This window comes from Manis pentadactyla, chromosome 14 (genome assembly GCF_030020395.1).
Source record: "Manis pentadactyla isolate mManPen7 chromosome 14, mManPen7.hap1, whole genome shotgun sequence".
Classification (NCBI taxonomy): Eukaryota; Metazoa; Chordata; class Mammalia; order Pholidota; family Manidae; genus Manis; species Manis pentadactyla.
The window spans coordinates 72,045,851-72,061,663 of record NC_080032.1 but is presented as its reverse complement, the minus strand read 5'-3'; the positions used below and the strand labels follow the sequence as shown (position 1 = coordinate 72,061,663).

At 39.5% G+C, this 15,813-nt stretch overlaps 1 protein-coding gene across 1 annotated transcript; it reads right to left on the bottom strand.

Moving 5' to 3' along the window:
• Positions 1-5,438: 5,438 nt before the first annotated feature.
• Positions 5,439-6,073, bottom strand: LOC118924411 (histone H2A.J). Its single transcript, XM_036909156.2, has one exon. It carries the CDS (start codon positions 5,999-6,001, stop codon positions 5,612-5,614), a length of 390 nt encoding a protein of 129 aa, XP_036765051.1. The 5' UTR covers positions 6,002-6,073; the 3' UTR covers positions 5,439-5,611.
• Between the last annotated feature and the right edge of the window lie 9,740 nt (positions 6,074-15,813).

Genomic DNA, 15,813 nt, shown 5'->3' with positions numbered 1-15,813 from the left:
GACTTCAATCTATCCCAACAGCATGCAGCCCTGGGAAAAGCACCTAACTCAATGAACACAAACCGAAAACCTGCAATAAATCTGTTCCAACATCCTCTTAGTGAGACACCCCACACCTCTCCACAGTGTGTGTTCTCCAAGCTATAAACTCAACTTGTTCAACCACAGGTGTGTTCCTGGTGATCTCTGGCTGGAAGGAATAGTCAAAAATACAGGTTCCATGAAAGCATCCATTGCTTCGACCAGGACTCTCAAGTAGGTGGAATCACCCTTGTGATTCTGTGTGAGGTGTCACCTGGTCAGGGCTGGGAGGGAAGTTTGTGCTGAATTGAGTCCCTGTATTCCATGAGGTTCTGTTGAACTTGAACAATTTCACAGACCACCACCACTGGATAAGGCCATTCTGGGACCAGGAAAAACCGAACCAAAACAAGACAGCTCTGTGGGCATGAAGCTCTTCAGTGCTGTTTATTTTGCTTCTCTAGGAATAAGATCTCTTGGGACTTTTTTGGTATTTGATATTGAGTGTTGCCTACAAGAGGCAAAGTCCATAGGGAGAGAGTGTGGACATGGGTCTGACGCATCTGTTTTTGAGCTAGTCCCCGAGGGCTGAGGAGTTCAAGAAGCCTCCTCAGACCAGTGACCTAAGACAAACTTTGCTTTCGGTTGCCATATTTCATCTGATAAAGACTTCTTCCTCACTCTTGCCTGTGCATCCCTGAGAACCTTCTAGTTTTCTTTCCTGACCCACGATCAGTGATAATTGGCCAAGTTCTGAGGATCAGAAATGACCCATCTTTATAAACCACTGCATTTTTCCTAGCTGTCACAAGCTGAGCGGGCTGAACACCTGCTTCCTTCTCGTTTTCTCATTTTCATGGTTATCTGTGCACCTACCTACCCCTCTACTAGGCACAGTTTCATCAGGCATATCTTAGGACTGCAGGTACCACTTGGGCTTTGGACAGGAACAAAACAGTTCTTTTGAGAAGTACTTTGAAACAAAAGGCAAATAAATCCTCATGAGCAGATTGCTTGTCTAAAAAGAAAGATAATGTTGTCTAAGGCAGGGCTCATTCCTCCTTTGTTTCCACAATTTGGAGTTAAGGAGCACCAGCTTTTTAACTGGATGGCTTGGTAAAATTATGAAGGACCTGAGTTACTATCCCAATGTGCGGACATTCTCTTGTGTATGTATATTTTAAAAATGGTTCTTCAATACCTCAACTTTCTTTCCTGTCCTTGTATTCAAAACAAAGCTTTGCAGCGATAATTTTGTATCTGCCTGAAGTCAGCCAGCTTCCCCGCACCCCTTTTTATTTTTCTGTTGCTCTTACTGTCTATTTGCCACCCCTGGAAAATTAAACATTAGCTGATTTCTTAAAATTCGGCTTGTCAGGGTCAAATTCCTGATGTGTTCAACATTCTAAAATACCGATATTACACTAACTTGAAAAGATATCTGCACCCCCATGTTCAACTGCAACGTTATTTACAATAGCCAAGCTATGGAAACAACCTAAGTGTCCATCGATAGTTGAATGGATAAAAAAACGCAGTATATATACAATGGAAAATTATTCTACCATAAAAAAAAAGAATGAAATACAGCCATTTTCCACAACATGGACTGAGGGCATTATACTAACTGAAATAAGACAGAGAAAGACAAATACCATGACATCACATATTACATCAGAATTAAGAAAAAAAATGCCTCCCTCCCAGCCCCCCAAAAAGCTCACAGAACAGATTGGTAGGTTGCTGGTTGCCAGAGGTAAGGGGTGAAGAGTAGGTGAAATGTGTAAAGACAGTCAAAAGGCAAACTTCCTTCTGGTGTCATGGGATGTAATGTTCAGCATGGTGTTCTATATTATAATAATATTGTATCACACATTTCAAAGTTGCTAAGAGAGTAAATCTTAAAAATGCTCATCACAAGAAAAAAAATGCACAGCTACAGTGATGATGGGTGTCAACTAGATTTACTGTGGTGATCATACTTTGCAATATATACAAATATCTAATCATTTATTGTACAACTGAAACTAAGATAGTATTGTATATTAATTATAGCTCAGTTAAAAGAACTTTTTACCAGTGATACTTATTAGCTAGCTATCTTTAAGAAAATAAGTAAATAAAATAAAATACCTACATTGGTTTTACTAAGTTACCACTGTTTCTGTAACTTCTTTAAAATTAAAACTTAATTCAATTAAATCGTTGAAATTAAGACATGTAAAAATCTGTGTTCAACTAAATGGAATGATAATAAAGGACATGTTTTTAAAAGATTCTTTACCAATATTTTCCTCAGAGTTTTAAAAAGTTGCTTTTGCTGTCCCCATGTGTCAGACTCCCCAATTCTTACATCCAGGCCAGACTTCCTCCCCTCTCTCTCACCCCATCTGCAGGTAGTCTTTTGACTCCCATGCCTTTGTGTTCTTTTCTGAGCACGTCACCATGTGCGCTACTGGCACACAGGGTGTGCTTAACATGCAATTAATTCCAAAGAGGAAGAAAATGCAAACTCAGGTTCAAAGCTTTAACCATTTATTACAGTTTTTTTCTGTTCTAGATGGAACTGTGGATGTCCTGTAATTAGTAAACCTGCCACCAAGCTTGTTTTTATGATTTGCTATCAGGAAAGTCATAAGATTGCTAGAATGCCATGTTTCCCTATTTCAATAAGTCCCATAACTCCTGCTACTTGCTCTGAATCCAGTTCCATATAGAAATGAGAGGAGTTTCTATTCACTGGGCACATTTCTATATAGGAAACTTAATGCCCTCATTCACATTATCTCATTGACTTCCCCATAAAATCCAAGGATGTAAATTCTATTATTATGCCCACTTATTAGATGTAACTGACTTTAAAGAGATTGAGTAACATTTCCAAGTAGTAAGGAGTAGAGTGGTAAGGAGCAGAGTGGATTGGAATCTAAGTCTCACTGTAGAGAGTGAGTTCTTAAACACCATGGCATATCCTTTCAATCATTCGAAAGGTGAAGCATTTGCATATAGTAGGCCAGTCATCACCAGTTATGGGGCCAAAGCCTTTTGATGCCAGGCAGACAAAACTAAACAGACCAGTTCTCAGAGACAGGAAGACAGGCCTGGCAGGGAAAACAAAGAACAAACAAATCCTGCCCAACTCAGAGCCTGCCACACTGAATGGTCTCTCCCTGCAGGAAAAAGTGTGTGTGTCTATAAGTACAACTACAGATTGTAAACCTATTATGAATCAAAATTCAGATCCCACTAGCTTTTGTCTTAAGTCTTCTTCCTTATGGTCTTATGGCTTGAAGAAACACTGGCCTTTTAAATTAACAATCACATATGGGCAAGACTGTTTGCTCATCAGGGATCATGCCAAGTTGATTTTGCATTTTTAACTGCCAATAAATAATTCAGGTTAAAAAAAACCCTCAAAAACAGCAATAGTGAGGGTCTGACTGAACTTTGCAGGGACCGTATTTCAGGAGAACCTAAGACTCCCTGGGGAAGCGGCATGCGGGTGGGTGGATTGGGGGCAGTCACTTCAGCTTCTCCCTCGCTGGCCTTGCTCTTCATGTAACAGGGTTAGATAGAGTGACTCCTGTTAGCCTCGGGGGGAAAGGAAAATTGTTTTCTTGTTATGGTTTGGGGCCCCTCTCCCCATGTCTTCACTCTTTTGGTTATAATCTTTCAGATACCTCAAATCTCCTCGTAAATTAAGACTAAAATGACAAAACCCGCACTTGACATGCACATTTTTCTCTTCTTTTGCTCCACTGCCCACCGTGTCTCCAAAATGGTAACCCCGAGTCCTAATGATGATGCATTAAAAAACAAAATAAAATAAAATGCTGTTATAGTTATCTATACCTTAATCTACAAGGATAAGTTCTTATCCTGTAGGAAATGGTACTTCAGTTTATTGAGTGCCTAAGATGTGTCTAATACTTACACTAAATGAACAATCTGTCTCAAAACAGTTATGATTTTACATATAAGGTGGGGGGTGGAGTAACTAGCTGGACATCCTGGCACCTGCCCACAGTACCACTGGGGTCTCTTGTCAGGAATTAGGATGCAGTCATTTGCCTCCTAACAGAGGTACGTGTGTGCCTGGCCTTTGTACACCTGAGATGACCACGGGGAGAAGTAATCCCAACATTTCATTTCCACAAGTAGCATAGAGACACAAGTACTAATAGAAGCTAGAGAAGAATCCTTTCTATAGTAACTTATTTGTTCATTGTCGTGTCTTCAGTTCCCATGGGAGGAAAAAAAAGAGCCCTAAGAGAGTGGCACTAGTTGGCCTCATTCACAGCTCTACTCCCATCACCCAGCCCCGAATATGGCCTATACAAAAGCTCAGTCAGTAAATACTGGGAAAGAAAGAAAGTCCATGAGGGAAACTGGGCAAGGATGGAGACATATCATACTTTTTTTTCAGGAAGACTTTTCAACTCCAACTCACAGGAAAGATAAATCCAAAGTTGTGAAATCTGTGGGCCAGAAGGAGTGTATGGAAGGGTCAATCAAAGGCAGAGGAGGGTTGCTGGTGTTTAACTTTAAACGTGGATTCCTGATCTGAAATATGTTTCTTCCTGAACTTAAATCATTTGTCCTTACTTTTCTCACATATATATTAAAGCATTACCCGGACAGTAAGCAATGAAGCCCCTATAGACGTGAAATTGGGTCATTGCTTCAGGCCAGAGGGAGACTATGAAGGCTTGAAGCAGGTTATGAAGCAAAATCAAAGCAATTACACTTCCAAAGGAGTATCACATGATGGAGGCAAGACCATTATGAGGCTAGAAACTTGAGAAAATCATTTCAGAAGCTCATAAACATAAATAACTCCAAACTAAAGATAGGGCATTGTTATCCAACATGAGTGTCAAGGGAACAAATTTTCGACCTCATGACTCATGCTTCTGTAGTACAGGTATTATGGGGTGTTCCCTTCATTTTAAAGAAATGGGAACATAAGTGTACATTTAAAAATATCTGATATCCAAAGCATGAAAACACAGTAACTATTAGGCTAAGAAAAATCTGTCGACACTCATCAGAGCCACTATTCCAGCACCGAAAGAAACTCCTCCACTCTCTGAAAAGTATGGCAGGAGAGACAGCTTCCTGCCTGACACCAGCCGGCCCCCACAGCCTCTTTCCAGAACCGGGTCCTGAACCGCCTAGACAAGGCAAAAGAGATGCCGCACCCACAGCTACTCCGCTTCTCCTTTGGCTTAAGGCGGGTAGGGAAAGCTCCCACCTCCGCCCACGTCGAGGCCAGGGGGTCCCTCCTGGTCTCCCCCATCTGACAGTTGCGGAACCAAGCAGTCCAGAACACGGTTCGAGCCGACCCACCAGCACCTGCTCCGGAGGCCCGCGGTCGCCCCCCGGGGTCATCCGCGACTACATAGCTCTCTCGACCACACGATTTTCACCGACTTTATTGGCCCCCGAACCCGGCGGGCCCGTCGTCGCCCACCTCCCCACTAGACCGCGCCGGCCCTCCACGCCATGGAATTATATTCAAAAACACTGCGGGGCGGCTATGAAAAGAGCCTCTGCTGGGGACGCCAGCTCCCCGGTGGCGGCGTCGGGGTCACTTGCTCTTGGCCTTCTGACTCTCGGTCTTCTTGGGCAGCAGCACGGCCTGGATGTTGGGCAGGACGCCGCCCTGGGCGATGGTCACTTTCCCCAGCAGTTTGTTTAGCTCCTCGTCGTTGCGGATGGCGAGTTGCAGGTGTCGAGGGATAATCCTGGTCTTCTTGTTGTCACGCGCGGCGTTGCCAGCCAACTCCAAGATCTCGGCTGTCAGGTACTCCAACACGGCCGCCAGGTACACCGGCGCCCCGGCGCCTACTCGCTCCGCGTAGTTACCTTTGCGCAGCAGTCTGTGCACTCGGCCCACCGGGAACTGCAGGCCGGCGCGGGAGGACCGGGATTTGGCCTTTGCGCGCACTTTGCCGCCCTGCTTTCCGCGACCAGACATGTCTGCCTCTCGCCTAATACTCCTGCGAGAGAAAACCGCCCCAACGGCTCCGGTCCGAGTGTGGGAATGCAACGTATCACACCGAAACTGCCTCCACCCACCCGTCGCTGACGCCAGGCAGCGCTTTCCCATTGGGCGCCGCAACATCCTTGGCTCGGTGGCCAATGATAGGCAGACTCCATTCCCAATTAGCGCGCCGGCCGAGGGAGCGCCCCCTCCAGCTCCCTCCAATCAATAGACAAACTCCTAGTCCTCATTTACATAGCCTCTTATTTGAATATCCAGGACCCGGCTGCTCCAAATTGAGGGTTCCGTAGAATTTATTGAATCCTGAAATTTCAATATTCACGAAAAGAATATCTTAAGAATTAAGGAGCCACGGTTAGAAACAGAAAAATCCGCAAGAGGAACTCCGTCTACAAGTACGAAGCTCTCCTGCAAGAAACGGCTGTAGCAATTGAGATCTCAGGGTGTGCGCGACATTGCTGTGCCCTCTAGGTGGATTTTCCACCAAATACAGCTTCCTAGCCAGGTAGTTATCTTTGACTCCAGAGCCGGCACTGTGAGCAACAGTGCTCATCAAGCGAGGGCACAGCCTCTCTACTGAATTCACGCGCCTTGAAACACGCGCCTTGCCTCCTGCAAACTCCGACGTGCTTGCTGTTCTCGCAGCAGTGTGGGGAGTTGGCCCCAAAAGAGGCTTCGGAGGGACCTGGCCATCTGAGCTTTCCTAAGCATACCGTGACAGTTGTGTGCCTCACAGGCTGCCAATCTTCGCAGACTAGAATGCTAGACTAAGCGGGAATGCTTTCTTCACACACAGCAAGCACAAGCTCGCTTAGCTGAAATTTAACATCTTTTGTCTTTGAGGTTATGAGCCAGAAAAGAGCCTCTGGATTCCAGGGAGAGGCCGCAGGTGCAGCTTGGTCTCCGAGGCTGAAAGTCTTGGCCTCGGCTTGCTCCTTTTTGGTCTGGGCGCCGTGAATCACGTCCTCCACGCATATTCTGATGGTCTCCTTGTAGTAGAGTCCAAAGGTATTTCGCCCAAGACATTCCGTTGGTGTTGTCATTACCTTTTTCTAGCCTTCTACTGCCCCTGCGGTGCTCAAAAGTATAAAAGACTAAAGGAAGAACCGCAGCAAGGGTGTCCTTACACGCCCAAATTGCAGAGCTATAGCATTTGGAACAGAAAGGTTTTTCTTTAATTAGAAACTGCTTTATGCTAATTAATTGAGGCAATTTCATTTACCCTAACATTTTCCACAATTATAGTTACACTGCTACGCGATGTAATGCTAAACACTACTAAGTAATCTATTACGTCGATTATAGTATCCACTTTAAAGTAGAAAAATACCCACCCACCCCCGTCCTAATAAAGATTTGATTTCATTGAAATGTTTCCAACTATTTATGCATATGTCCTTATTGCCCACAACAATGATTAACCTATCTATAGTAGAGACTCAATAAATATCTTTGGAGCTGAGAACAGTGTATTTGTCATGATTAAAGCAGTCATCCTGGAGCCAGAGTGCCCCTGATTTCCTGACTCTATCACTTACCAGCTGACCTTCCATAAGTTACTGAACCTATGTATCTATCCTAAAGTGTTATTTTTAAGATTAAGTACATTAGTAAGCATCTAATAACTGCCAGATAAACTGATAAGTGATATAAATTTCGGATGCAGCTATTAACAAGATGCACCTGGTATGGGTTCTGTAAATTTAGCTTAAATTTTTGCCTGTATCATTGGAAATGTTTTAACAGTTACTATTATTGGCACTATTTTCCTTTTATTCCTGTAAGCAAGAGAGATTTCTAACCTGAAAATTATTCTAACCTTGATATTTTTTAGTCTTAGCAAATATAAATGAATCAACTCTTTTATCATCATAAGAATCCTGATTTCTTCAAGATCTGATAGATTTTTCTTCCCCAGGAGTCAAGGATTAAAATCATGCTGTACAATTCAACTATTCAGGATTTTTTTCAGCCATGCAGTGTTTTACAGAATCTTTTTCATTCATCTTTAACCAGAAATAAAGCACTTTTGTGTTACGGAGATAAGCAAAGAGGCATAACTTACAAATATTAGATATATATGAATATTTACAATAAACCTTCCCTACAAGAAAGGCTTATTCTTCAAGACTAGGGACAGGGAGACAATTTATTAAAATATTTGCTTCTCAACTGCTGGGTGCCTAGGAAAGAGTTATGAATCACCCTCTAAATACTGGGGCCTCTTATTGCAGTAAAACCTTTTGGGAAGACTGAAAATCGTACCCCTTAGAGTGATGACACTACTGAATTCCACTTTGTTCAGGGATTCTCCTAAGAATTAAGAGTCAGTAATATTGTATCTTTGTATGGTGATGTTTGGTACCTATACTTACAGTAGTGAGCATCTCATAATGTATATAATTGTTGCACACTATGTTGTACACCTGAAACCAATATAATATAGTATATCAACTACACTTAAGTGAAAAAGGAATTGAGATCCTCCTGGTTGGGGATTTGCAGTATAACCACTGTTTAAACTATGATCCTGGCATTCACTGTTTTGCAAGAACTTTGAATTTCTTAGAGATGTAAGAACCTTGGAATTTAATGACCTAAGAAGAAATTTACCATACTTCAACTTAATACCCACAGAAATAGTTATTTGGTTGAAAAGCAAATATGTGCAGGGTTGGGGTGAAGCAGAAGAGGGAGGGAAATGCAAATTGCAAAGAAGGTGAAAGGGAATATGGGAGATGAGGGAAAGAGTGCAGGGAGGTTATATACTTTTATAGGATTTTAATTCTCTCTATGAAAGGCCACAGAAGATAAAAAAAGAATCACACTTGGGATTAAAGATGGCAGTGAGAGAGGTGACACAGAAACCTCCTCCCAAAACCACATATAATAGGAAAATATAGCAAATACAACTAATCCTGAAAGAGCAATAGGAAAGAAGCCTGCAGCAGACTGCCTATGCCTGGAGAACAGAGCAGACCTCACAGAAAAGGGTAAAGTACCAAAGCCGTGATCCAGCAGGACCAAGCCCTTCCCCCACACCAGCTCACCAGTGGTAGGAAGAGAAATGGAGCAGGGAGCGGGTGGAGACAATGTATTCATTTTAGGAGACTTCAACACACCACTTACTCCAAAGGACAGATCAACCAGACAGAAAATAAGTAAGGAGACAGAGGCATGGAAAGACACATTAGAACAGATGGACCTAACAGGCATCTACAGAACTCTCCACCCCAAAGCAGCAGGATACACATTCTTCTCAAGTGCACCTGGAACATTTTCCAGAACAGATCACATACTAGATCACAAAAAGAACCTCAGTAAATTCAGGTTTGAAATTATGCCAACCAGCTTAGACCACAAAGGTATGAAACTAGAAATAGATCATGCAAAGAAAACAAGAAAGCCCACAAACACAAGGAGGCTTAACAACATGCTCCTAAATAATCAATGGGCCAATGACCAAATAAAAACAGAAATTAAGCAATATATGGAGATAAATGAAAACAGATGAACACCCCAAAATCTCTGGGATGCAGCAAAAGCAGTTCTAAGAGAAAACTATATATTAATATCCTCAAGAAAGAAGAACAATCCCAAATGAACAGTCGAAACTCACAATTTATGAAACTAGAGAAAGAACAAATGTGACCCAAAATCAGTAGAAGGAGGGACATAATAAAGATCAGAACAGAAATAAATAAAATTGAGAAGAATAAAACAATAGAAAGAATCAATGAAAAAATAGATAAACCCTTAGCCAGACTTATCAGAAAAAAAAAAGACTGTACACTGATAAACAGAATCAGATATGAAAGGAAAAATCACTATGGAAACCACAAAAATACAAAGAATTATTAAAGAATACTGTGAAAAATCATATGCTAAGAAATTGGATAACCAAGAAGAAATGGACAACTTTCTAGAAAAATACAACCTTCTAAGACTGACCAAGGAAGAACCAGGAAATTGGAACAGATCAATTATCAGCAATAAAATTGAATGAGTAATCAAAAAACTACCTAAGAACAAAACTTCTTGACCAGATGGCTTCACTGCTGAATTTTACCAAACATTTAGTGAAGACCTAATACCTATCCTTCTTAAAGTTTTCTGAAAAGTAGAAGAGGAGGGAATACTCCCTAACTCATTTTATGATGGCATCATCACCCTTATACCAAAACCAGGCAAAGACACCACAAAAGAAAGAAAATTAAATACCAAAATCCCTGATAAACATAGATGCAAAAATCCTCAACAAAATATTAGCAAACCGAATTCAAAAATACATAAAAAAGATCATCCATCATGATCAAGTAGGATTTATTCCAGGGATACAAGGATGGTAAAATATTTGAAAATCCATCAACATCATCCACCACATCAACAAAAAGAAGGACAAAAATCACAGGATCATCTCCGTAGACACTGAAAAAGCATTTGACAAAATTCAGCATCCATTCATGATAAAAACTCTCAAAAAACTGGCTATAAAGGGCAAGTACTTCAACATAATAAAGGCCATACACTACAAGCCCACAGCCAACATCATACTACTTAACACTTAAAAGCTGAAAGGTCTTCCTCTAAGATTAAGAACAAGACAAGGATGCCCACTCTCCCCACTTTTATTCAACATAGTTCTGGAGGTCCTAGCCACAGCAATCAGACAACACAAAGAAATAAAAGGCTTCCAGATTGGTAAGGAAGAAATTAAAATGTTACTGTTTGCAGATGACATAATATTGTACATAAAAAACTCTAAAGAATCCACTCCAAAACTCCTAAATCTAATATCTGAATTCAGCAAAGTTGCAGGATACAAAATTAACACACAGAAATCTGTGGCATTCCTATATACTAATGATGAACTAGCAGAAAGAGAAATCAGGAAAACAATTCCATTTGCAACTGCATCAAAAGGAATAAAATACCTAGGAATAAACCTAACCAAGGAGGTGAAAGACCTATACCCTGAAAACTACAAGACACTCATGAGAGAAATTAAAGACATCAATAAATGGAAATACATCCTGTGCTCAAGGAAAGAAAGAACTAATATTGTCAAAATGGCCATCCTGCTTAAAGCAATCTACAGATTCAATGCAATCCCTATCGCAATTCCAACAGTATTCTTCAACAAACTAGAACAAATAATTCTAAAATTCATATGGAACCACAAAAGACCCCAAATAGCCAAAGCAATACTGAGAAGAAAAAATAAAGCTGGGGGGATTACAGTCCCCAACTTCAAGCTCTACTACAAAGCCATAGTAATCAAGAAAATGTTATACTGTCACAAGAACAGACTCGTCAATCAATGGAACAGAATAGAGAGCCCTGATATAAAACAAAATATATATAGCCAAAGACCTGAATATAATTCATGAAACCATAAAACTCATAGAAGAAAACATAGGCAAAAATATCTTGAATATAAACATGAGCAATTTTTCCTGAACACATCTCCTTGGACAAGGGAAACAAAAGCAAAAATGAACAAATGGGACAACATCAAACTAAAAAGCTTCTGTACAGCATAGGACACCATCAGTAGAACAAAAAGGCATTGTACAGTATGGGAGAATATATTCATAAAAGACATATCTGATAAAGGGTTAACATCCAAAATATATAAAGAACTCATACACCTCAACCCCTAAAAACCAAATAACCCGATTAAAAAATGGGCAGAGGATCTGAACAGATATTTCTCCAAAGAAGAAATTCAGATGGCCAACAGGCACATGAAAAGATGTTCCACATTGCTAATTATCAGGGAAATGCAAATTCAAACTGCAATGAAATATCACCTCACCCTAGTTAGGATGGCCAACATCCAAAAGACAATGAACAACAAATTTTGGTGAGGATGCGGAGAAAGGGGAACCCTCCTACACTGTTGGTGGGAAAGTAAATTAGTTCAACCATTGTGGAAAGCAATATGGAGATTCCTCAAAAAACTAAAAATAGAAATACTGTTTGACCCAGTAATTCCATTCCTAGGAACTTTCCCAAAGAAAACAAGATCCCAGATTCAAAAAGACATATGCATCCCTATGTTTATCGCAGCACTATTTACAATAGCCAAGAAATGGGAACAACCTTAGGGTCCATCAGTAGATGAATAGCTAAAGAAGAGGTTGCATATATACACAATAGAATGTTATTCTGCCATAAAAAGAAAACAAATCCTACCATTTGCAACAACATGGATGAAGCTAGAGGGTATTATGCTCAGTGAAATAAGCCAGGTGGAGAAAGACAAGTACCCAATAATCTCACTCATCTGTGGAGGATAACAGCAAAGCAAAAACTGAAGGAACAAAACAGCAGCAGACTCACAAACTCCAAGAAGGGACTAGACATTACCAAAGGGAAAGGGGGTGGGAAGGGTCGGCATGGAGGGAGGGATAAGGGGAAAAAAGGGGCATTATGATTAGCACACATAATGTAAGAGGGGGGGAGGCACAGGGAAGGCAGTATAGCACAGAGAAGACAAGTAGTGACTCTGTAGCATCTTGCTATGCTGATGGACAGTGGCTGCTGTGGTGTGTGTGGGGGGGGTACTTGATAATATTGGTGAATGTAATAACCACAATGTTGCTCATGTGAAACCTTTGTAAGATTCTATATCAATGATACCTTAATTTAAAAAATTCAGTGAGGTAAATACCTTAATGACATAATAAATTTTTCTTTGATTAAATCAAATCTTTAATTTTAAACCCATTTCTGTAATAGTATTTGTGGTTAGTGATTAGAAAAATAAATATATAAGGAAGACAATAGAAATTAAGGTCACATAAAGCATTACCTTGTTCTCCTTTGCTTATCCAGAAATAGGAAATAAATTAGAAGTGGTGTGAAAAAAATCATTGAAATTGTCGTTGATTCAAGCCATATCCTGATAAAAGAATTTAAAATCTGGAACATAAATATGAGACATTACAGTGATCAATTCCTTTTTTGCATGAAGCCATTTGTAGAAAATCATGAAATGCCTGGTAGTTTGAATTCATAATAGTAAGAATGGTACATTTAGCCAGACCAATAAATGTGAGATACGGTTAATATACCAATTCTTGTAGAAATGGAAATTTTTTCACCACTACTCTCCGTACAGAAAGCAGTTCCCCATTCCACCAACATGTTGTAGACATGTTCTTTTGGTATCTAGTTTACTTTGGCTATCACTTAATTTGGCATTTCAGGTCTGATACTACTCAGGAGAAAACATCTACCCAATCCAGTCTTCATGACAGAGCTACTGATGGATCTTTAGTGAGTGACTTTAATAAAAGCCCTTGCATTCAATCACAAAAGGGACTGAACCCTAGTGGGTCGTGGATCTGGGTTCTCCATGGACTGTGGACGCTGTGTCAATTAACTGAGGAGACTGTTGTCACGAAGAGATAAATGGCTTTGTGATTCTGACTGGGAACTCACCCAGAGTGACAAGTTCCAAGATAAGGACTGAAACATTATGCTTCAAAAATAACAACTGAGTAACTCATTAAACTTCTTATCAGTTTATGCCCATGAAGCAGTAATTATTATTTCTACTTAGAGTTTGAAGAATCAACTCTAGACAATTTTCTTGATATTTGTATTAGCTACGTATTTGGAAATACACGATTCTCAAATGAACGTTTAATATGTTCATCAAGTTGGCCTCTCAGGTTGCCAAAATGGAATCCATTCTTTGCAGTAGAAGAATAAGGTTAACAGGGGCATTTAATAAGGTTTACTGGTAATTTGTTTGAAATAACCAATCTAGTCAAAACCATCCAAGCAGTTGATGCCATACTACTTATACTATGTCTTCTAGAACTAAAAAATAAATATGTAGTACCAGCTCTAGAGGTAAGCTAGATACATCAACTCTTTTCAATTTTGTCAACCATAAAATTTACCTTTTCATGTGTTTCAAATTCTAACAATATGAGGAATGTAGATAATTGCATTTGGATCTATAAAGCAGATGGTTTCATGTAAAATGAATAGCACAACCTAGATTCTTATGTTAGTCACATGGCATGCTTTTTTCTTTGTTTTTGCAGAGTAGAATGTAAATGTCAGCAGTCTGGACAATATAACTTCTATGCTGTTGGAATGAGAGATGTGCAGGAACCATGGAGGCAATGATTGAGGCAATAATATTCTCAACTTACAAAACAGGAAGTCAGGACTTAAAATTTCCGATGTGAAGTGGGACTGAGAATGTAGGGACATTGTAAGATTTTTTTATTCTATTTGATTTGATACCATATATTCATATTATTTTGTTAACTTTTTTTTAAAGATCCATTTGGAGAAACATAGCAATTTATGATTTGAGTGAGAATAATGTAGTAATTACTCAGAAGTATGTGAAATTTCCCTTTTATTGTTATCTGTGAACTTTTTTACAAGGAATATCCATTACCTCTGGTCATTAATTATCCCTACTACTGCATATTAATATTTCAGTATTATCTCCAGTACTGTATCCTAGGAAAGATTCAACCCAGTCAACCATCTTGAATCCATCTAGATCTTTCCAAAAAGCCATTGTGTTTAATAAAGTTACATATTTTTAGATTCAATGAGATACTTTTTCTGGGTTATATGGTGGATTTGGGCTTTTCAGTTATCATTTGAAAAAAAATTTCAAAATTTGCTTCAGTCATCAACCAAAGAGATTGTTGCCAGGAAAAAAGAACTGAAGCTATAGTTCTAGATGGAGATTAATTTGAAAGTTGTGCCATATTAAATCCTCGGTATGAATCCAACTTTTGAATTCTGGAAGGACCATCGCATGCCTATCCTTTTTGTTTGTACTGATTTGAGAAATGACCCACATTCAAATATTAGAATATAATGACGTTCAAATGGCTGCATTTGATGCAAAAAGAATTAGATTTGAAATTAGAGGGTTTTTATTAGAATATCCATGACCTATTTGTATGAACTTACATAAATCTAATAATCACTCTTATATAAATCCTTAGTTACCGCACTCTAAAATCTCGCTAATAAAAACTTTCCATTTATTCATTGAAACAAACATCATTCATTCATTCAGTAGACATCCTTTGTGCCACCACTAATCTAGTTACTGGGACTAGTCCAGTGAACAAAGTAAGTAAAAATCCTTGCCTTCATGGATAGTACATTCAACCGGGGAGAAACAAAATCAAAAAAAATAAATAAATAAGTATGGTATGTAGTATATCAAATGGTTCAAAATACAAAGCAGTAAAGCAGAGCAAGGGAAAATGATGGAGATGGACAGGCTGTTATTGCAATTTTGAACAGAGTGGTTAGAGAAAACTTGACTGAAGCAATATTGAGCATAACGTGAGGGTGAGGGATGGAGCCGTGAAGACACATGAAGACTACTCCAGGAAGGAAAAACAGCAGGTGCAGAAACCAGGCCGTGAGACCATGCTATATATTCCTCTGCTCAAGCTGCCATATCAAATTACCATACGCTGGGTGGCTTAAACAATAGAAATCTCTATCTATAGTTTTGCAAGCTGGGAAGACCATGATCAAAAAAAGGTAAGAAGAAGAAGAAAAAGAATAACTACAGGCTAATATCCTTCATGAATATAGATGTAAAATCCCTTAACAAAATATTAGCAAATAAAATTCAGCAATATATAAAAAGAATTGTACACAGTTAATAAATAGGTTATATTCTAGGGTAGCAAGGACGGTTCAATATTTGAAAATCAATTAATGTAATGTATCACATCAACATAAAATTGCATAATATTATCAACTGATCAAAACAAACA